This window comes from Ylistrum balloti, unplaced genomic scaffold (genome assembly GCF_031769215.1).
Source record: "Ylistrum balloti isolate Yb309-2 unplaced genomic scaffold, AGI_CSIRO_Ybal_v1 Utg370006, whole genome shotgun sequence".
Taxonomy (NCBI): domain Eukaryota; kingdom Metazoa; phylum Mollusca; class Bivalvia; order Pectinida; family Pectinidae; genus Ylistrum; species Ylistrum balloti.
Window position 1 is genome coordinate 2,450,463 of NW_026782081.1, and position 23,356 is coordinate 2,473,818.

General features: G+C 34.4%; 1 protein-coding gene across 1 annotated transcript; it reads right to left on the minus strand.

Annotated features, from left to right (window-relative positions):
• Window positions 1-3,420: 3,420 nt before the first annotated feature.
• LOC132548179 (NMDA receptor synaptonuclear signaling and neuronal migration factor-like) lies at window positions 3,421-22,109 on the minus strand. The gene is made up of 10 exons (XM_060212001.1): window positions 21,772-22,109; window positions 9,473-9,720; window positions 8,876-8,994; window positions 8,603-8,683; window positions 7,392-7,425; window positions 6,080-6,150; window positions 4,943-5,028; window positions 4,517-4,619; window positions 4,082-4,157; window positions 3,421-3,602 (listed from the first exon to the last, which is right to left on the minus strand). Exons 1-10 carry the CDS (start codon window positions 22,107-22,109, stop codon window positions 3,421-3,423), a joined length of 1,338 nt encoding a protein of 445 aa, XP_060067984.1.
• Between the last annotated feature and the right edge of the window lie 1,247 nt (window positions 22,110-23,356).

Below are 23,356 nucleotides of genomic sequence, written 5' to 3' on the forward strand. Positions count from 1 at the left end.
TGTCTGGGTAAATTATTTACAGTTCTGATAAATGAACATCTTTATAAATATGTTTATAAACCAGCCATTGTTCTAAAGGCAGCCTCCCGCTATTAATTATATATTTCCATTGTAATATTTCTTATTAAATTTTCTAAAGAAAAAAAGAACTCTAAATATTGTGCTTTCATAGATTTGGAGAAAGCTCTCAATAGAGTCTTGAGAATAGAACTGTAAAACAAATTAACAGCACGTCATAGATGATGAAAATATTTTAAAGATATCGTAAGTTTGTGTCGTGGAATTAAGACATATCATAAAAAATTTAGTATAATCTGATTTCCAGTAAAAATATTACAATTGACACGTAACAAACTATAAGAATTATATCAGTATGATACACAATTATCATATTGTAGCATTATTGGTTTAATTTTAATGATCAATAATATCATTTAGCGAGATAAAATATTTTGAAAGACCTTGCACTTTAAGTTGAAAATTATATCTCGATTACGGAACTTATTTAGTCTCAATAGTTCAATTTATAAATTAATTTAGATGTATGTTTGTATGTACATGTAGATATAAGCAATGTTTTTATCACCGTCAATGTTTATGGGGTCATATACTCTGTGATATCGTCATTATTTTATGAGAATATAAATACCAAAAAATTTCAATTATCTCTCACATAGTCATATACCTCAGGACAATTTTTAAAAATTGAATTTCCCTTATGAATCCATGAATTATCAAACATTTTGATAATAAAGAAGAGGCGATTAATTTATAGAAATAATAACCGAACTTGGTCTGGATTTTTTTAAGATCAATGTTCCACGTTATACCAAGGATTAAAATTTCTCGGTCTCCGGATGATATTGTCAATGTTTTTAAAGTACAATATCAAGTTTCACATTGGAGTAAACTATTGTTATATTTTTTATATCATATCTTTATGCCAAGTGTCACCAGGAAGGCTTGACAGCCGGTTGTGTTGTTATCAAATTAAAGTGCAATTAAATGCCAGTCAAATGGTATCAATAATTTCATTCGTAACAGACATTCAATTTCAGAGCATAATTTAAAGTCGTAAATTGGCTGAAATAGTCTTGTATTTTTGTTGCATGAAGACAACATGTAAATATATATATATTCTTTTTTCAAAAACACGCACTTTTTACAAAAATCAGAAGATCTGTTAAACTATTTCATAAGTGTATAGCAAGTTTCCGATCAATGCCAGAATCTAAAGATGAGAAATTCAAATCTGGAAAAATAAAACATTACAAAGGATCAGTAGTAATGGGACAGGAACCTAATGATGACAATGGGGAGAAGCTGAAAACTTCTTTCATTTTATTCAACTATGAATTCGATTAATAAATTGATAAGTGAGTCCTACTCTGACAGGAAATATTAGCATATGTAACATTGGAATTGTGAACTGATTAAGGGGACACAACTCGAATTAAAATATCTTAAAGGCAAACCCTAAAATCGCAGGCCGTTTGAATTAAGATTATATCTATGTTGGAGAATTTGACTATGAAAATGTGTATTTTGTATTTTCTTTTGAATGCTATCCTCATTCTATATTTTATACAAAACAGGTATTAAAAAAGAAAAAAAAAAAAAAATCGAAAAAAAAATCAGAAGTGTGAAAAACATAAAAGCTGCCCAAACAAAGCAGAATCTTCACCTTTCCATTGACCGTGACAACCCGAGACTATACAAGCGATAAATGTTCGGTAAGGAACGTATGAACGTCAAGGGTGTCATTATAAAGTGACCAGGTGAGAATCCGTGATACTGTGTCCAGACAATAACAGTGTTTTGCCAAACGTGCATGATATCGTTTTCATATGACTTTTGTTGACGTTTTCATATGACTTTTGCTGATGTTTTCATATAATTTTTGCTGACGTTTTCTTATCACTTTTGCTGACGTTTACATATGACTTTTGCTGAAGTTTACATATGACTTTTGCTGATGTTTTCATATCACTTTTGCTGATGTTTTCATATCACTTTTGCTGAAGTTTACATATGACTTTTGCTGATGTTTTCATATCACTTTTGCTGATGTTTTCTTATGACTTTTGCTGACGTTTACATATGACTTTTGCTGAAGTTTACATATGACTTTTGCTGATGTTTTCATATCACTTTTGCTGATGTTTTCATATCACTTTTGCTGATGTTTTCATATGACTTTTGCTGACGTTTTCATATAATTTTTGCTGACGTTTACATATGAGTTTTGCTGAAGATATAAATAAAAAAATCAATCAAATCAGAATTAGATTTGTTATTTCCAGAATTTAATATTCAAGTTTGTTTGTCTACAATATCATTTCATAGTACGCAATATATACAACGAAAACCTCTGGAGACATGTGTTGTAAATTATTGAATTTTCACATAAAATGCACTTTATCTCCGGTTTCCTTTAGAATTGTTTTGACTTTTCCAAGAAATAGACTTACTTTTTATTCACCTTGGTTTCTATATTGTAAACATTCCTTTCATGTTGAGTTGAATTCGAGTACGAATTCGGCCACTACATGAAATAGTTTTATATTTTTTCTCTAATCCTGATTTTGGTATTCCTCAGTCGCCTCCTAGGTTTCAAATTGTAGACCCATAAAGTCACTGATGATCACTTAAAGGACAACACAGCTGTATGATGTAGTTTAATTCGTTTTTTTACTATAATTCAAAATTTGTATGTAATGGTCCTGTTCACTGAGATTTGCCACGTATATTTGGATTCATCCGAATTATTGCACGGTGCAGAATGAGAGAGTTATTATCTTTCAAATTTTCGTCGAGAAGAAAATATCCCCTAAGTTTTCTTCCCCGTAATCTGTATGCATTGTGTATGGTGGTATTAATAATGGATAGGTAGTTTTTCCTCTCCATAACACTTTTTAAAAAAATAATTTAATCATATTTTCATATTCTGACGATATCAATATCATTTCTAGCCTGTTCTCTCATACTGAAGTAAATGTTGAAAATAAAAATATTGTTTGGAAGCAATGTAATAGTTGTCATTTGGGATACAAAGAAAGATAACTCTTTCTTTGTAAAATGAGTCATAATTTATAAATTTGAATTATTTCCCTTATTACCAATTGAAAAGGAAACTATTAAGCGATAGCGCGATTTTCACCTGGAGTAGATATTTTCTCTTGTCTTTGTTTTTTCCCAGCTCCTGTTATTTGATATATTCTGCTTTACCTGTTAGATAAATTGTTTTTCATACTGGTCAGGAGAACTTGTTGGAGAAGTCAAACTTCCTTAATAAAAATATTTTGCAAAGGAATGTTCATTTTGAAAATCAAACCATCTTCGGGTGTTTGTTCACCAAGGACAAGGCTAGAAAATGTTATGATACATATATATATATATATTTTATTGCAGCAGTTCGCGTCATCCTTGATCCGAGTCATTGGCTTCTGCAGCCAGAGACGACCACGTTCTCACCACACTTTCAGTCTCGTCGTTTTTATCGTCTAGTACATCGAAGTCGATTTCGTCATCGCTGTCGTCTTGTTTCGACCGCCATAGATCATATCGCTTTTTATTAAAGTAAAGCGTTACTATGTCATGGTCTGAAATAAGAATTACGTACCTTTTAAGATAGACGAATCAAATATCAAGTTTCTAATTAAACGTAGTAAAGAACATCTAGGATATCTTAAAAAACAAATATAAAAATTCAGATCCATTTACCAAACATCAACTTTAAACAAAGTGTACATGCGAGTTGTTTTTAAATTTCAAGTGGAATAGTGAACTGGCATGTAAATGACAGTCAATTAACAAAACCCAGTTGTTGTTGTTTTTTCCACATATGGATTGATAGCACTTAGCCACCAATTAACTCACAATTCACTCAACATGTAGAGAGAACCGATTTTTAAAAATTGATTAAGGAAAATATTTTCGTATTTCATCTAATTCCAATCGCTAGTTTTCATTGGAAAAAAAATTCTGTATATATTTAACTTGAAACCATGCGAAAAAACGCCATTTCTACTTTATTTTGAGGCAGATTCATGTGGGTAATGATAACAGTACTGTTGATTACCTTCCTGTGTGTTGCTGACAGCGTTTTCAATGTAAACCATGTTATGGTGAATCAGCCGTTGAAGTATATTCATTACCTGCAAACATGTGTAAAAGTGAATTTAATCATGTTTGGGAAAACCAAACGAAATAAGACCCGAAATGTTTCTTTATTTTCTAATCGACGGATTTTAATGTCGACTGGATAATCAAATCAGCCAGTTTTGTTCTTTGTAGTACATCCGTGATGTCAGTACTCAGGATCATTCTATGATTACAAACTTATCTAATATATGTAGGATTACACGTACATTATCATAGCTGTAGGATTACTACTATACTGTACTCAGGATCATTCTATGATTACAAAGTTATCTAATATATGTAGGATTACACGTACATTAACCTAGCCGTAGGATTACTACTATACTGTACTGTAGGATTACAACAAAAATACCTCATATCCTTGGGGTCCGCTTGTCAAGTCACATCCACAAATATGGAGTTTGGACTCCTCTGGGTTAATCTTACTAACCATACTGCTTAAGTCCTTCCAAAACCTATATACATTGTACATGGGAGATTCATTACTGTTATTACCTTGATATCAAAATAGCATTATTTTCTAACATTAAATTTATACCAAGCGTATATGTACCCATGGACCAATTGTATGTGTATCTTTAGTATATTTATATACTTTCAAAACATACAGGTTACACGGAATTTATTGTTTTTAAACCAAATGCTTGTTCCCTTTTTTAATATGGCGCAACTTTAAGATATCGATAAGAATTTACCTCACATCTCTTTAACCAATTATATTTAATACGGTTCAATATTGACTTTGTTTGTATGCTAGTGACACCAATATCGTACTTACTCTCTCACGCCCTTGTACGATTCCTTTTTCAGTTTCTGAGGCGTAATGACGAATTTACGAAGTATATACAAGTAACCCGGTCCACCCTGAAATCGAAATTCTTTAAGCATAATAAAAAAATCTTACCATTGACAGAATATCGATATAATTAAGCATTGAACAATCATGATATTGAATTTCGGTAGTTATGAATGACATTGATTTGCAGGCAAACCAGAAGACAACAGAAGATGCAGTCATCTTGATACCTAACATACATCGCACCGGAAAGTTAAATCAATTACCACCAGTCTTAGAATGAGTGAAATTCACTATGTCAGAACAAGGATGAAACGTAGTTCAATGAAACAAACCAACTGATTACTGTTGCATTACGTTAATTTATGAATATGTTGACAAGTTGTCTCTATAGTGATGTAGTAATATTGTTGATCCGAAGGTTCCTAATTTGAATTACCTGTCGTAATTTTACCAAAGTTTGATGTGTGTTATATAAACAATTCGTATCCATATATGTGTTTACATTGCAATCCAGGTGCTCATGTCACGTAATTAGACAATTTGCCACTATAATATGTCGAGAATTCCCATCTGTTTATCAGTACGATTTCAAAATGTTTTGTTTTGTGTGTGTTTTTTTTTTTTTTTTGAGAGGTGGGGGGGGGGGGGTCGTGGGGGTCGTGGTGATGTGATGGTTAGGCAGTTTCTTGGCAGTTTTCTTTTTTTGTACCGTAGATCGTGGGTTCGAGACCCTGACAGCAGCGCATGATTATTTTTTTTTTTCCTTCGTCAGTTGAGATGCAATGTCCAAAATATCAATACATTAATACAATGCATCATGTACGTAAACGTTGTTTATCCGAAAATTCATTTAATTCATCTATATATTTAAAAAGATAAAATCGACACGATATTTCGCTAAAGTTTTAAGACCTATCGACCATCTTCAGGCGATTGCTGTGATGTATATTATACACAAACAAATCGTTCGTAACATTCATAGCCGATTCTTGACCAACGATACTGACGTCATAAAGGTCACACATCGTACACAATTTGTCGTGAAATCATATAAAATACATCTACCAATCGCAAATAAGATGAGTTTTATTTTTTTAAAAAGTAAATAGGTCTTACCTGACATAGTATGAGTATCGATTTAGCCCTACAGCCTGGCTTCACACTGGACAATTTCTTCTCCACCGCGTCTGCAAATAGACGGTCAATTCCACTGTGAAAATTGCTTCCTGATTATATAATTACAAGATAGATATGACCGGTAAGGAAACACCCTTGTGGCTAGTGAAATGATCTGACTACCACCTCCGGTAATCGTTAATTGAAGACGGTAAATAGATTTTACGAATCTGAGATTAGGTAGGAGTGACCGGGATATCACGTGGATAGGTTTTGAAATGTCAACGGATTTATCCTTAGGTTTTTCATTATTGCTTCATCATTTCCTTAACCCGCTAAGTTTCGTCTGGAGAAACCTTAGTCAAGGGCTATGGATATATGTCAATATTAGTTATAGTAAAATAATAGATATATAGAGTAACAAAATTGCCTGAATTCGAGTTAAAACAACAATTTTTGCTGTTGAAACATCAACGACAGAATGATGTTGTCGGGTAAGAATAGAAAGAATGTTGGCACCTGTTGCGCAAATTTTGAAAAAGATAGAAACGTTAACATGGCAGATTTTTTTTAACATAATCAAAACCTGATCCACGTAGAACGATGGACCTATTATAATCATGAACACTGACAACAACTTGTGACATTTTTACAGATATCAATATTTCATGGAAATGTGAGATACTGCCACATAACTGAGTGAGAATTGATTTACAACATTTTAATTGATATGCCACGTATCTAATGAAAGAGGATCAGTAACATTTCTTGTTGATCGCTTGTGATTTTCATATCGTTTAATGATGTTACTACTAACTGGTAGGTCCAAAATACAGGAGCGAAACCAGCTGCGAGGAAGGAAATTCCTGCCGGCACCACACGTGGGACCCGAAAAATATATGTCTTGTCAACAAAGGAAAGTGCGCGGATCATTAAAGTGTTATCACAACGCAATCTATTAATACCATTAGTGAAAAGTCGAAAAAAATGAGGTCATAATGGTAACTGCTAAATTATGCTAGGACTAAACTGTTTCCCCCTAACACAGGATCACATGTCATCAAGGTGCTATCACGCCATTTCATCGCTAGATCAGAAACCTGTTAGACATTTTAGTATAAAACACGACATCCTTTAAATTGATTCTGCTTTCATTAACGATAATGTCATAACTAAATCGATCCTTTTTCACCCTTTCTTGATATGATCATGCAATCATAACGATTTTAGACGCTAGTCACGGCAGTAACCATTGGTAATTCATCGTCTAGGGTTGGAGAAGATTAACAATACATATACAAAATGTACTTACTTATGATATCACAAAAAGACCACGTGTCAAAATCCTGAAAACAAAAAGAATCAAAGGTAAAATGTTATTTTACCAAACTTTTAATCATACCTGTGTCATTTCATATTTTGCGAAATAAATTATCGATAAGTGATAACACCTGTTAACGCAGGACAAGAGAATGACAGCCTGTCTTTTATATAATGTGTAGTGCTTAATATGCTATATAATCAATGTCGATGACATATTTACATATTTAATATGTAGTGCATACATGAACAGTTCTGGCATACTTATATCATGCTGGGGATATACCTAAACAGTTTTGTCAGTAATAATTACATATATGATGTGTATGACATCCAATGACATTTCTGAGGCATACTTATGTGTATAATTTTCAGGACATACACAAGAACATCTGAAGGCCATACTTACATATCTAATATGCACTACACACACACACAAATGGCCGACAACCACACCTACATATCTAATTTTAAGGACATAAACAGTTCTGACAGCCGTACATACATATAGGATGTGCAGGGCATACAAAACAGTTCTGACAGTCGTACATACATATAGAATGTGCAGGGCATACAAAACAGTTCTGACAGCCGTACATACCCATAGAATGTACAGGGCATACAAAACAGTTCTGACAGCCGTACATACCCATAGAATGTACAGGGCATACAAAACAGTTCTGACAGCCGTACATACCCATAGAATGTATACAAAACAGACATATATAGAATGTACAGGGCATACAAAACAGTTCTGACAGCCGTACATACCCATAGGATGTACAGAGCATACAAAACAGTTCTGACAGTCGTACATATATATAGGATGTGCAGGGCATACAAAACAGTTCTGACAGCCGTACATACATATAAGATATACAGAGCATACAAAACAGTTCTGACAGCCGTACATATATATAGGATGTACAGAGCATACAAAACGGTTCTGACAGCCGTACATATATATAGAATGTGCAGGGCATACAAAACAGTTCTGACAGCCGTACATACATATAGGATGTACAGAGCATACAAAACAGTTCTGACAGCCGTACATACATATAGAATGTGCAGGACATACAAAACAGTTCTGACAGCCGTACATATATATAGAATGTGCAGGACATACAAAACAGTTCTGACAGTCATACTTACCCATAGAATGTACAGGGCATACAAAACAGTTCTGACAGTCATACTTACATATATAATATGTAGGATAGTCTGATCCTCTAAGAGCACCTTCGGTAGGTATTGGCATTTGGACATCTTTGATGACACAAGCTGAAAACGTTCAATTAAAAACAACTTATTTTTGATGTTTGCTGATAAGACAACTTACAGGTTAATTTATAGTATCAATAAGGTAACCCCAATCTGCAATCGAGAAAATAGGTTTACTTTAACTAAAAACGTATATTTGTTAGGATATGCTTTATAAATGGTAAATCACAAACAAACACGAAAAGTACATACCACCAGACGAGGAGGTTCGAATGCGCTTCCAACCAAGCTGCGCTCTATTTGCTGGGCCGACATCCATTGTGCTGTCTCTGCCTCCGTGAGACAAAATGTTACCTTCTCAAACTTTAGCTCTGTAATAATAACAGTCATAACAATAGACGATTCAAAACGGTCGCGTGATATGGAATGATGAATTCTTTATCGTTCCCACTTTTTTGATCGACAGTGACGTCAACCTGGTGAATATTAAGAAATTTGCTAGGCGTTCCAGAATGGCGAGGTTTGTTTGTTCCTTTTTTTCACATTTTGGATCTCTACACATTATAGTGAGAAGTATCCTTTTTACCTGATATTGCTGTCACCCTCTCACCTACGAATAAATAGCGATCAGAATAATTTCATATTCATTTACACTGTAAACCAATTCCGCGGTTTCCGTTATCTACACATTCAAAAACTCCTGTTTGAAAGTTAAGAATGCGTACCTCGATCGTATGACCGGTAGTTTGCCGAGGATTATGTTAACAAAATTCCAGCTTCTATACTGATTGTTACTGTTAGTGAAGGAGTTAAGACTTGCCAATCAAGGCTTCTGTTATAAACCCTTACCTTTTGACTTAGAAGAATTTTCGGCATCCGACATGTCTGTGCGGCAAGGGGAAACGTCTTGCCAAGGTCGCGCCCTCTCGTGTCGCCGCCTCTGGCGTGCCGAAACGTCACGACAGTCCTGACAAATGAGGGAATGGTCGGACGAGCTCAGGAGATGGGAGCCATCACACGCGTCAAGCTGAGGCAGTTGTAGAGAGTTCACTGATTTCTTTCCGTTCTTCCGTCCATCATTCGAACGCTGGCATTTCCTGAAATGAGGAATATCCTAAGTTATCAATCTGAAACATAATACTTATCTGTGTAGATAAAGTGTCATCCAAAGCATTCTCCCAACGTAAAGACTTCTGACACAGAGCTTGATATACATCACAATGGCACCATCCGACCATTGACAATGACAATCGACCGATAAATTAGAGTACAATTATTAAACCTCATTGTTGCCTGTTATACTTCTCCCTTGAGGAAAGAAATCGTGAAATCGTCACATTTGTTTCAATTCCCATAAGTGTGAGTCCGGGTAGTTTGGTCAAACTCTAGGGGATTTTCTCGATAACAACAAGACCGATGATGTTTGAATGGACAGAGGAAAATGAATAACATCAGGTTTGTTTGTATTCCAAACAAATGAATGGGTACAGATGACCTTTGGCATGTGGTCATGATTTATCACAACAACCAAGATCGATACTTTTCCTCCTCTACATTCCACATCAATGTTTCGTTCCTGCTACCTGTGAACGTATGAATCCTTATCTTCCTTTGACTAAACAGTAAAACTCGCCTTGCTACGTCGAACGCGCTGTTTCTCGATAGCATAAATGGCTACATTAAATGCACCGTCGTTTACGCAAATTACGTGTAGGTCATTGTGACTAGTTTGATACTTGAATGATTAAGGGAGTTTCAAAAACTAAATTTACCTCGCTTCCTGTTCAGTCCTATATACAACATTGCCTCGATTGCTTTATAACACATCAAATTTCATTTTCTTTTCCAAATGTTTTCTTATCCTGTCATGTAAATGCAAATGTTTTTGCAGTGACGAAGTAAATTGGAAAACCGAAAGGCTTCGAATGAATTAATTAAGGAAGCAGAAATGAGGTTACACATAGGTACATAATGAGTTGCCATATTGTCTTTAAGTTTGCTCTAGAAGGTATAGAGCTACCGAGATGGCAATGCCATCAGTTGACAGAAAAAGCCTTTCAACACATAGATTTGAAGCAATCGGAGTGTAGATTGACGAATACTTTTGATAAATCACTTCAGATGCAGGTTTTAGCATGTAACGTGAAAATGTAATTAAATTGCGTTAGATATATTAGATTCATTATGACATTCCTCTTCATTATCGCCCCTACAGTCAGTCACGCCCGCCTGACAACGTATACCAACACTTATCTAATTAAATAACCGGCATCCCTGCAGAACCCTGAAGTTCCGCACGGTCTATAAGCCACTGCAAATACGGCACTGATAAATAGCTTCGATACACCTGGCAATTCCTCACAAAGAACTTGCTTTTACGGCATAAGCTCCCAAATGACATGTTTATTAAGTGAGTAAATTTGGAAACCAACCGATCTTTGTCATTACCAATATGTCTTAAATGGCATTTAGGAAAATGAATAGAAAATTGCAATTCATTAAACTGTTGTCTCCTAGAAAGACGTGTTATAAAAATTGATATGTGCCGTGGAATGACACAGTAGCGTCATTTTGTAATTTGACTCATGTCCACCAAAGGAAACTGACCTCTCTGGATAGGCAAGTCTGATAGCACCTAGCGAAACATTACCAAATTGTTTGATACCATTCTTATGGTACAATGAATCAAAACATTTCCAATTCATGTATTACTTCATAAATTGGAAATATATTTAGAGTACATTAATAGCGTGATATTGATCTATATAAACTTCCTCTTGATTAGAAGGTTAGAGAGTTTGATCTCGTTAATATAGGATCTGTAATGAGTTGGGACTACTCCATTTTCCCATTTTGACATATCAATGAAATAGGCCTAGATTTACATGTCAGGTGTCGTGGATGACGCACCAGGTGATTATTGTTCCGTGTCGGTTATTGACTGTGTGTTATAACTACTATTTTGTTTACACGTCAGCAGCCGTGTTTTTCAGATAATCACATGCCACACAATGTGTGTGCATGACGTCGATTACATTAAGAGGTATCAGGCAATATATTATCTCCACCGTTGGAGGGGTCGGCGGCCATCTTGACTTGGAGGTTGGAAATAATTGTTCGAACTATGATTTACCTTTATATTTTTTGTTCTATATATCTATTTCCAATTTATTTATTTCGGGAAGTGTGCATCAGAGTCGGAGCTTTAATTGGTCCGAATTTTATTAATATATTAAAGATATACGCAGACTTCTTCACAAAATGTTATCATTGACCCTTTCAAATGTAAATTTGTTGCCATGAATCATTGGCTGCATCTCATATGTACCAATAAGGATTTGTAAACAGGATATCATATAAAACTGCTAGCTATCAACAGTCTTTCATGACAAAACATTGTGGGATAGGATTTTTGGAATAGTTGTCTCAGGCTTGGCTTGAAACGTTCGTTACCAACCATTAACGTTAGTGTAGACTAATATAACAGTATGAGATCAGTGTCAGTGTTAGTTACAGAACGTAACACATCTGACTAGTCTGTCACCTTCACCTATTATCTGACTGATTGTCCCTAAGGAATTAAAAACAGTATACTAAGTAATACATTATAACAGTCTGATAAATACAGACAACCCTTTACTAGAGGAAACTAGCTATTTTTAGACTGTTTACGTACACAACAGCTTAGAATTTTGCTATTATTTCCATGACCTCTGGCTTACTGTAAATGTAGAAGCTTTAGCGGAATTTTATTCTAGCGTTTTTCCCTTTGAAAAGGTTACGCTAACCTACAATTGCACTTACTACAGTTCCATTTTATAATAATGGTGGATGAGCAAATTCAATGTTGTGCTAAATTTGCCAAAGAGTGCCAATGCGCTAAAGTTAAATGTTTCTGACAAGCTAACAAGGAAGAGAAATTGTCCTAGTCTAGAATTGAATATGATACAAATATACAAATACTGAAGACAATATGTCCCGAAGTGATATGTTTGAATACAGATAAATGCAAAGCCTCTCTAGCACAGCAGCACAAGTTTTCTGGTCTCCAGTCAAATTCAGATGTTCATAAAAAAAACCCATGTAGTTCACAGACACAGAATGTTCCATTTGACGTCCATATTGCGAATCCATTATGTATTTACACCACTTATATCAATGCTTTTTAGTTAACTATCACTCTAGCAACATCCTGACTAACATGATTTCATTATACGTGTCAACTAGATTTATTCTATATTAGGATCTTAATAAAGAGGTGCGTTACCGACACCGTCCAAATTGTTATGTGTGGGATGTGTCATGACTACTAAGTGTGACCGGATATGACGTCAGTCCGAAAGAGGTTAATAGTAACAATGTCACATCAGTGTCTCCGACAATTCAATCTGAAAACAGACGTACAACAGGCCTAGGAATGGAAGTTGCAGTCCCTTGTCAATATCTTTTATAAAAAAATTCACACAAGGTCTGAGAACAGATTACCAAGGGAAATAGAGATGTAAGTAACGCCCCCATACCATCGCTAACCAAACATTCGGTGCATGCAATTGTAGAATTAGATTACTACCTCTCCAATTGTTTGTCGTCTCGACCATCCGTACATCGTTAACTCGATTTCTGTAGCATATCTACCTCCTCTATTTCACAATATACGCGTATTTGTCTTTTTTTTTTTTTTTTCAATTGTGACCAAGAAGGTGGTTGATGACGGTATTTAAACAGCTGGCTAATGCCCTAGTACTCGTGGGTTCTAGTAAATTTAACGAAGAAGACGTCAACTAGCGTCATGACTAGGCTATATCAGGTTCCTGTATCTCTGCATTAAGTACCATAATACATTCTAAATTCGAAATTTCTGGAAAAGTTCACATATGAAAAGTTATAGGCAGTTGCCGTCGAATTAAGTGTCACAATGTCAACATTTAGCTAGCCGGCCAATCTAATAATCTAATGTCCACACTGAAGGTTATTCTTGAAATATTGTAAGAAAAAAAAAACAAAAAAAACAAAAAAAAAACAAAAAACAAAAAAACACACACACAAATAAACAGCGCATTTAAATCCACGTTTAAACATAGATGAAATATTATAGCCAATTGTTGAATTAAACATTAACATCATTTATGGAGCTACCCAAGTTCGTTATAAAAACAACAACATCGCATTGAAACTACATGTCAGCATTTGTATTATCAATGTACAACGACTCGGTGTTGAATAATCACTGATATCAACTGACGATACTTGGCAACACGATGGCAAGTTAAGTCCAATCACGTATATGTCAATTAGTGTTTTGATTTTTTTTTATATCAATCGCATTAACTTAAACAAGGAAACGTCAAAACATCACAATGAGTACTTTGTATTTGACAGGATAAACAAATTGAAATAAGATGATAATGATATGTTATATGGAAGGATGTGAAACTAATAATTCATTAGTCATGGTTGACACCTAAACGTTACCATCATGTGTTATCCCTACAGTATGACACTTCTTATACACTAAAACATATACCATTAATACTACACATGTGCTATACCTTACATTGATGAAAGCATCCTAAGCTTACCTCCGTTGTTGTTGATTCAATCGTTGTTCTTACAACACACACTTGAACCTTACAACACGACCGCAGTCCTTGAGTCCTTACAACACACACGTGTCCTTACAACACGACCGCAGTCCATGAGTCCTTACAACACACACTTGAACCTTACAAGACGACCGTGTCCTTTATGTCATTACGTTGTACTATAACAACTCGATCGATCCATATCATTAAGTCAATTTATTCCTGCTGGCCAAGATCAGCCTGTTCTGCAATCTCTACAGAACTCCTAATGACAATATAATCGTCCTGTTTATCTATTTCCGTATCCTATTATGCGCGAGTTTGTTCTTTAGCAATGGTCAATTAGAGGTAAAATATTCCCGCGCATTTTCTTACGAGAGCCGTTAGTTTTTCATTCGGTTTATGAATTGATACGACCGAATGGTCTGACTTGGCATCTACGTTGGGTGAATGGATGACACTGATATGAACTCTGTTGATGAGGACATTCAATAATACACAATTCTTATGGGAGAATGCGATACGTCCATAGAGATCTAATCGTGTTTTGTTTATAATGTTTACAGGCACTCACTTTTTTGAACAACCAATGAGATTTCTTGAATGTGTTCATTTTCTCCTGGTGCATAATGAATGTATTCTCCTGGTGTGTTATTATACTTTCATATTAGTTATTTGCTAGAAGTAGGACACTGAATGCCTGCCGATCTGGGAAATTAGTATCAATTGAGATTTCCATGGTGGTGGAAATGTTAGTTTCGATATGGTATGACTTTAAGCATGAATGACAAACCATTAATCTAAGTATTAATTTACTAATTGCTTAACATTATCTCAAGCACGATAAACATTGCTTTGACACATTAGATGATGTCATGTAACATTGAATGTTTTAAATTATCGAGAGTATGTCACGTGCCATGTAAAATTTTGAACTTGTAGTTAATCAAAAACACTGTTAACCTGATTAATGCTTTCATTTTTTATCGAAAATGTCATTGATGTTACATCATATCTACACTTATACTGTGTATTCTCTAGATGAAGATTAGCAATCTCATTGTGTGTTTGAGAAAGTTTATACAATCTTGTCTTTACTTATACCAGATGTGAATGAGCAAAGTTTGCTAACATTCTTCACATTTTCATAAACATACGAAAATTTACTTAAAACTTCAATATGTAATGCTACATGAAATATGCATTTTCAAAAAGTAGAAACAAAACATAAATTTAACCATTTGCTCCTAAACGTTTCTGTTGCTGCTCGTGTAAACCACGAATCACAAGTGGTGTTGTCTGCTGTTTTCCGTACGATATGGCTGCTCAGTGTTCTGAAAACACTTGAATGCAAATACAACAAATGTCAATGATAATAAATGTTACTTAAGTGTTAACATACTACCACATTTAGTATAAGACAAAACTTTAGTACAAGACCTACCTTCTTGAGTACGAGAACCACCTTCGTTGGTATAAGAATACCTGATTTAGGACAAAACCTACTTCTATAGTACAAGAGATAACTTCGTAACTTTAACCTTCGTTAATAGAAAAAAAACCATCGTAAATGGAACTGTTTTAATACAAAATTACCTTCATATCAACAAGAACTACCTTCATTAATACAATAATTACCTTCTTTACAACAAGAATAACCTTCATTGATACAAAAATTGCCTTCTTCACAACAAGAACTACCTTCATTGATACAAAAATTACCTTCTTTACAACAAGAATAACCTTCATTAATACAATAATTACCTTCTTCACAACAAGAACTACCTTCATTAATACAATAATTACCTTCTTCACAACAAGAACTACCTTCATTAATACAATAATTACCTTCTTCACAACAAGAACTACCTTCATTAATACAATAATTACCTTCTTTACAACAAGAATAACCTTCATTAATACAATAATTACCTTCTTTACAACAAGAACTACCTTCATTAATACAATAATTACCTTCTTTACAACAAGAATAACCTTCATTAATACAATAATTACCTTCTTTAACCTTCATTAATACAATAATTACCTTCTTCACAACAAGAATAACCTTCATTAATACAATAATTACCTTCTTCACAACAAGAACTACCTTCATTAATACAATAATTACCTTCTTTACAACAAGAACTACCTTCATTAATACAATAATTACCTTCTTTATCAACAAGAACTACCTTCATTAATACAATAATTACCTTCTTTATCAACAAGAACTACCTTCATTAATACAAAAATTACCTTCTTTACAACAAGAATAACCTTCATTAATACAATAATTACCTTCTTCACAACAAGAACTACCTTCATTAATACAATAATTACCTTCTTCACAACAAGAACTACCTTCATTAATACAATAATTACCTTCTTCACAACAAGACTAACCTTCATTAATACAATAATTACCTTCTTCACAACAAGAACTACCTTCATTAATACAATAATTACCTTCTTTATCAACAAGAACCACCTTCATTAATACAATAATTACCTTCTTTACAACAAGAACTACCTTCATTTATACAATAATTACCTTCTTTACAACAAGAATAACCTTCATTAATACAATAATTGCCTTCTTTACAACAAGAACTACCTTCAATAATTACCTTCTTCACAACAAGAACTACCTTCATTAATACAATAATTACCTTCTTCACAACAAGAACTACCGTCATTCATACGAAATTGCCTTCTTTACAACAAGAACTACCGTCATTAATACAATAATTACCTTCTTTACAACAAGAACTACCTTCATTAATACAAAAATTACCTTCTTTACAACAAGAATAACCTTCATTAATACAATAATTACCTTCTTCACAACAAGAACTACCGTCATTCATACGAAATTGCCTTCTTTACAACAAGAACTACCTTCATTCATACGAAATTGCCTTCTTTACAACAAGAACTACCTTCATTCATACGAAATTGCCTTCTTTACAACAAGAATAACCTTCATTAATACAATAATTACCTTCTTCACAACAAGAACTACCGTCATTCATACGAAATTGCCTTCTTTACAACAAGAACTACCTTCATTAATACAATAATTACCTTCTTTATCAACAAGAACTACCTTCATTAATACAATAATTACCTTCTTTATCAACAAGAACCACCTTCATTAATACAATAATTACCTTCTTTATCAACAAGAACTACCTTCATTCATACGAAATTGCCTTCTTTAGGAAATTCGTGATTCTTTTATTATCATTACACATAATCAGACTTTCAAGTCTAAGATTATGTTACACATACTCTATAAAGCAGTAGTCCTGTGTTATGTAATCACGCGGATGTCAATGCTTCAAAACCATACCAAGACTCGTGAGAAAATGTGATAGGGAACATGAAAGAAACATTATAAGGGGGTTTGATTGCTACCTTAATTATTGCTTTCAGGTAAAATTATAGATATGTTATGAAGTAATGTTAATTTCTGAATGAGAGAACGGAATATAACCAGTTTTCTTCGCTACTATAAAAAATACCATGTGTCAACAGACAATGACATTTTTATCATTATTCTCGTACGGTATTGACAAGCACTCTATGGCTGTATAAGGTTTATGAGATTAACAGTTTCATGAATCTTACATGAAACGAAAAACTAACCTGATCCATTTTATCACGGATCAATATTTGGCAACATTGAAACAATCGTATCTCTCTTAGACCTGTCTCAACAAGTCTAAAACTGTGAAATCATAAATAGTGCTTCCAGTTTTGTTTTTATGCGTATTTGAAAATTTTCACGATCCATAGTTTCTCTCTAACCAGCCTTTAACAACTAGGGCCAGTAGGATTTAAAGTGAATGTTGATAACAGCACCGTTACTTGTGACTACAACGATTTCTGATAAATAAAATAAATGAAAATATTTCTCTAAATTGCAGACACACTTGCTCGTAAATCCACTTTCAAAGCAGCCATTATATTTCCGTGTTATATGGCCTCCATTATTTACCAATGCCTCCCATTAGGATCAGTCTCTAAATAAGAGTTCCAAATTTTAAACGGTAATTTATTTAGTTCCCTGGATTTGTGAGTATTGGTCATTAATCCGATATGACTAGCATGTGTCCCTTCAAACATTGTCACACCAGCGAAGACAAACACATCGACATAATAATGAAATCTAAAATCTTAATTCAATGAAACTTTGTCAAAATATGAACGAAAGAAAGATTTACACGGGCACTTCAGATCACGTGCAGGCAGTGTAAGACCAAGTATTCGGAAGGATTAACGGCTTATGCTTCGAGGAAGACCAATACTCTTTTTATTCTAATATGACCAGCATGTATCCCAGTAAAGACTACCGCTGTCAATGTTTTTTTTCTCTAATATTACTAGAAGGTACCAACGAAAACATTTCCATTGAGTGAGGACTCCAGTATCGTGTCTGTACTAATCTTTCTAGACTGTATCTCTGTAAACACTTACACATCAGTGACATGCTTGTCCCAATACCCTGTCTAAATTGGCATTTCTAGACTCTAAACACTTATTCTTCAGTGACAAGTTGATACAGGTATTTTTTATTTTTACCGACATTTCTAGACTGTATCTCTGCAAACACTAACTCTTCAGTGACAAGCTTGTCCCAATATCCTGTCTATACCGACATTGCTAGATTGTATCTTTGTAAAATCTTACTCTTCAGTGACAAGTTGATACAGGTATTTTTATCTATACCTACATTTCTAGACTGTATCTCTGTAAACACTTACTCTTCAGTGACAAGCTTGTCCCAATATCCTGTCTATACTGACATTTCTAGCCTGTATCTCTGTAAACACTTACTCTCCAGTGACAAGTTGGTACAGGTATTTTATCTACACCGACATTTCTAGCTTGTATCTCTGTAAACACTTGCTCTTCAGTGATATGTTTGTACCAATATCTTGTCTGTACTGATACTTCGAGACTGTATCTTTGTAAACACGTACACTCCAGTGACATGTGTGTACCAGAATCTTGTCAAAACTGACATTTCTAGACTGTATCTCTGTTAACACTTTTTATACTTCAGTGACATGTTTGTTTCAGTGAAGAGTTTGTCTTTGTACTGTTGGGTATGTTGATATCACTAGCATTGCATCAATATAAACACCCTGTTCCCTTGAAGTGTTTATCGTTATAAAGAGATATTTAAGTATTTCCAACGTATGTTTTTCAATCCAGTGTGTCATTGTGTATGGTGTTAAAGTGTTGTTTATTGTACTTAACAGGCACACACTTAGGATGCCGCTCGGTTCTAAACCGCGGCAATAGAAATCACATTATCGGAAGTGATAGCTAAATCCTCGCCACACTTGACTGTGAAAGTCGGTAAATAATGTGTCAAGGGACTGTATACATATTGACTGATTTGACGCTACATATATATGTGTATTCCCATTGATGAATGCTTTGGTTTTATAATAGGGTGTGGGTCGAATTCCGACCACTAGAAAAATATATCTTATTAATATTTCATAGCATTGTAATGTAGTAATCAAACATTTCTTCTGTTTGTATCGATCTGACGACATAAACAATGGTTGGCATAGAGGCAATTTCGGATTTATATACTAATGATGTTTTTTGTGGTTATAACATTGATGATTTTTGAGCAAGTACGTACCAGTGCATGTGAATGTATGTTGTTTATTACAACAAATACCACAAACTAATAAATAATAGAAACATTATTGTTGCTGTTAACAGAGATCAAAGACGCCATAATTACGAATATTCCAAATCTTCAAGCAGCCTCTGACTATTTATCCACGAGGAAGACACGCGAATACCCCAGGAAAAGAAGTTGTCTTCTGATAATGAAATGCCTTTAAAAGATAACCTATATGAACATATATGTCAGGCGTAGCCTGTAGGTGCTTATCTGTTGTATGTTGTTGTAGTCTAATGTTGCCTGTAGAGCGTAGGTTGTTGTCGGTGGTAGCAAAGGATTGGGTTATCTAGGATGGCCTGTTATGAGTGTATCTGGTAGATTGTACATTAGGATAGCCTGTATTTAAATGTCTATGGTAGTCTGTATAAAAATATATGCGGTAGTCTGTAATTGAGTGTTCACACATTCTGTTATGAGATTCTAAGGTTGTCTGTATATGAATATCTATGGTAGCCTACGGTTGGTAGTGACAAGCTTACCTGGGTTGTTCCATGTAAATGAAAATAAGATTGTAGTTATCATTAACCCAGTGCTAATAGAACCAATCATTAATTTGTTTATTCTCACTTAACGTTATCGGAATAATTCCGAGCACGTCTTGATAGTGTTGTAATGAGGCCTAATTGATAGGTTAACCAACACAGAATGTGATTTACGCACTTGATAGTGTTGATGGTATATAACCATTACATTGTCAAGTATACTATCATCTCTACCATATAACGGCCGAGGAGGTCCGCTGATCGATATTGTGAAAAAAGCGTGGGAACTCAATTAGTAGAATGAGTTACATGAAATACGGATAGACCGATGTAACATAACAGTGGTTTTTTTTCTGGTGGAGGGAGAATTGAAGCTACTATTATATCTGATAGTGATGCAAACCAAACAAACACAAACGTAAATATGGGATCTTGACGAGCCTCGGGCAAAATTAAAATGAAAACTATGTAACGGGTTTCGTAGAATAAAAATAAAATAAAAGCGAACCTAATAACAATAACATGAGTGGTTTTTTTTAAACAACTACATGATAAAAAATAAGTCCCCCTTAATATAGTGTCAAATAGGTGGGAATATTTTGAGTAGAAGATAGAATCTTTCTCATATCTTTATCAACCTGTGTTGCAAGTTATGCTGTTAGCAGTCAACATAGAAATCTATATATAAGAGCGATCTCTTGGGAACCGAATAAATTGCTGGACCAAATGGTACAAATTATTTTATAAACAAAACAACCATATATGTCATAAATATATATCATACAATAAATCTAATATGATTTGGCAATGGCACAATAAATGGCATCCAAATGTGAGCATAGAAGCATTTGTATTGTGGGCATAGAACTTGGCGGTTCCACTAATGCTCTCCACAACGATAATTTACTTTAGATTAAATAAGGTTATTATCGATATAAATAAGGTTATTATCAATATAAAAAGTTATTATCAATAAAAATAAGGTTATTATCAATGTAAATAAGGTTATTATCAATATAAATAAGGTTATTTTCAATATAAATAAGGTAATTATCAAAATAAGTCAGCAATACGCGAAGGGAATATCAATAAAAACATTGAAATGTCATGATATGGCATTTATTACCGTTATGACTGTCAGAGCTTTCTTATCATTTCTAATACAACGTTGATTTATCAATAACATATACCATAAAGTATTCATTATCAAAGTTAGACAACCTGAAGTTGCATATGTATTCAAATAGCCTAAATATTGTACAAGAGATAAAACATTGGGTGTTTCATAGAAAGTTGTTTAACTGATTAAGTTTAATATACTATACAACACTTTCACCAATGTCTTTAGCACACGTAACAGAAATGACCTACTTTTCCTGCTGCACTGTAAGATGCATGGCAAGACGATGACGTTTCTCCCCTACCCAAATCGCCTTGTCAATGACTTGGCTTGACAATCCTTCAGACCGCAGGATTTCTCGGACACAGGATGGCATCATAAAGTCCGGATCTGGATTTTCTAGGAATGGCTCATCGAACCTTTCTTTGATAGTTTCATTTCTTCTTACGTAGAAACGAATATCAACATCATCGTCTTCTGAGTCCGAATCAACAAAATCTTCTGGATCAGAATGGACTTCACTTTTCAGTAAAAAATGCTTAGGTTTGTCAAACACTTCTGCGATTTTGATTTTAGCAACGTTAGACATCTTCTCAGATGTTGTACTTGCTGACCTCAATAAAGTGTTACATTTAAGGACATATCCAGACACTATATACCTATCCTTCCAATAACAATTTCTGAAGAAGCGTGAATATTTTTATGATGTGCGAGAATAATGAAACCGTCATGGTTTATAACTGGCGTATCTGATTGCCATAATATCCTTTCCAGTGTACCACCACATCAACCTTGGGGCAACAAATCACCTGACTGCATACATATCATCCTCCCAGTACGACTGTGTGCTCCATGGTCGCTGCTCACCGGGTATCTATCTCACCTGGTAATGCCGACGGCGACTGGCTGGCTTTATAACACGACTTCATTACATCACATATCACAAGGGACTCAGAATCACATATGAAGTCTGATTAAAACATTTTTTCTCATACACACCCAGACTCAACTGAAGGGACTGATCGTGCACGCAATGTCTCTGGGTGGAGATTTCCAAACAAAGGACGCGGGTATGTTTCGACACCGTTTGGTCTCTACGGACACCAGTAGAGTACGGATATCTCAAGTACGGTGATATCGACATGTGATGTTCATTCGTTATTGTTTTAGTCTAATAACAAATCAAATATTAGCATGGAAATACGGGTAAATATCATGTTTAAACATTATTATCCTGTCAATGTCGTTGATGGGACTAATTAATAAATAAAGGTTATTGTGAGTTTGAACGGCGGTAATCGATAGTAATGAAAGAGGTGTGTTATGGCCTGTAGAGATCAGAGGGAAGACCCAGGTAGAATCCGAAGGTAGATCCATTAATAGCACAACAGTCTGTAGTATACATTATTGAACACCCGTCCCTAATCAACGCCGTGTATATATATACGTCGCTGTATTGGTTTATATACCCAGGTAATATACTCGATGTCTGTTTCATCCCAGGACGTTTGCCTTCTGTTGGTTTGTAAGACCTTGGTGTTATTACCATTATGACCAAATGAGGGTGAGAAATTATCCACAACAGATAAAATGTGTAAGGATGTTTGTAAGAACTATGTCTCTTACACATTCTGTCATACAAAACGCGTTCGAAAACATATTAACAGTGAATTTTCATACACCATTACAGTAGGAAAAGTACTGCTTCACGTTCATTACCAACTCTTAGGACGAATGCCTATACAGTATACAAGTTATGAATTCGTAATGATCAAAAACTGAAAGGACGACATGAACAATCGGTTCACACAGTAGTAAATAACCATACTGTAATAA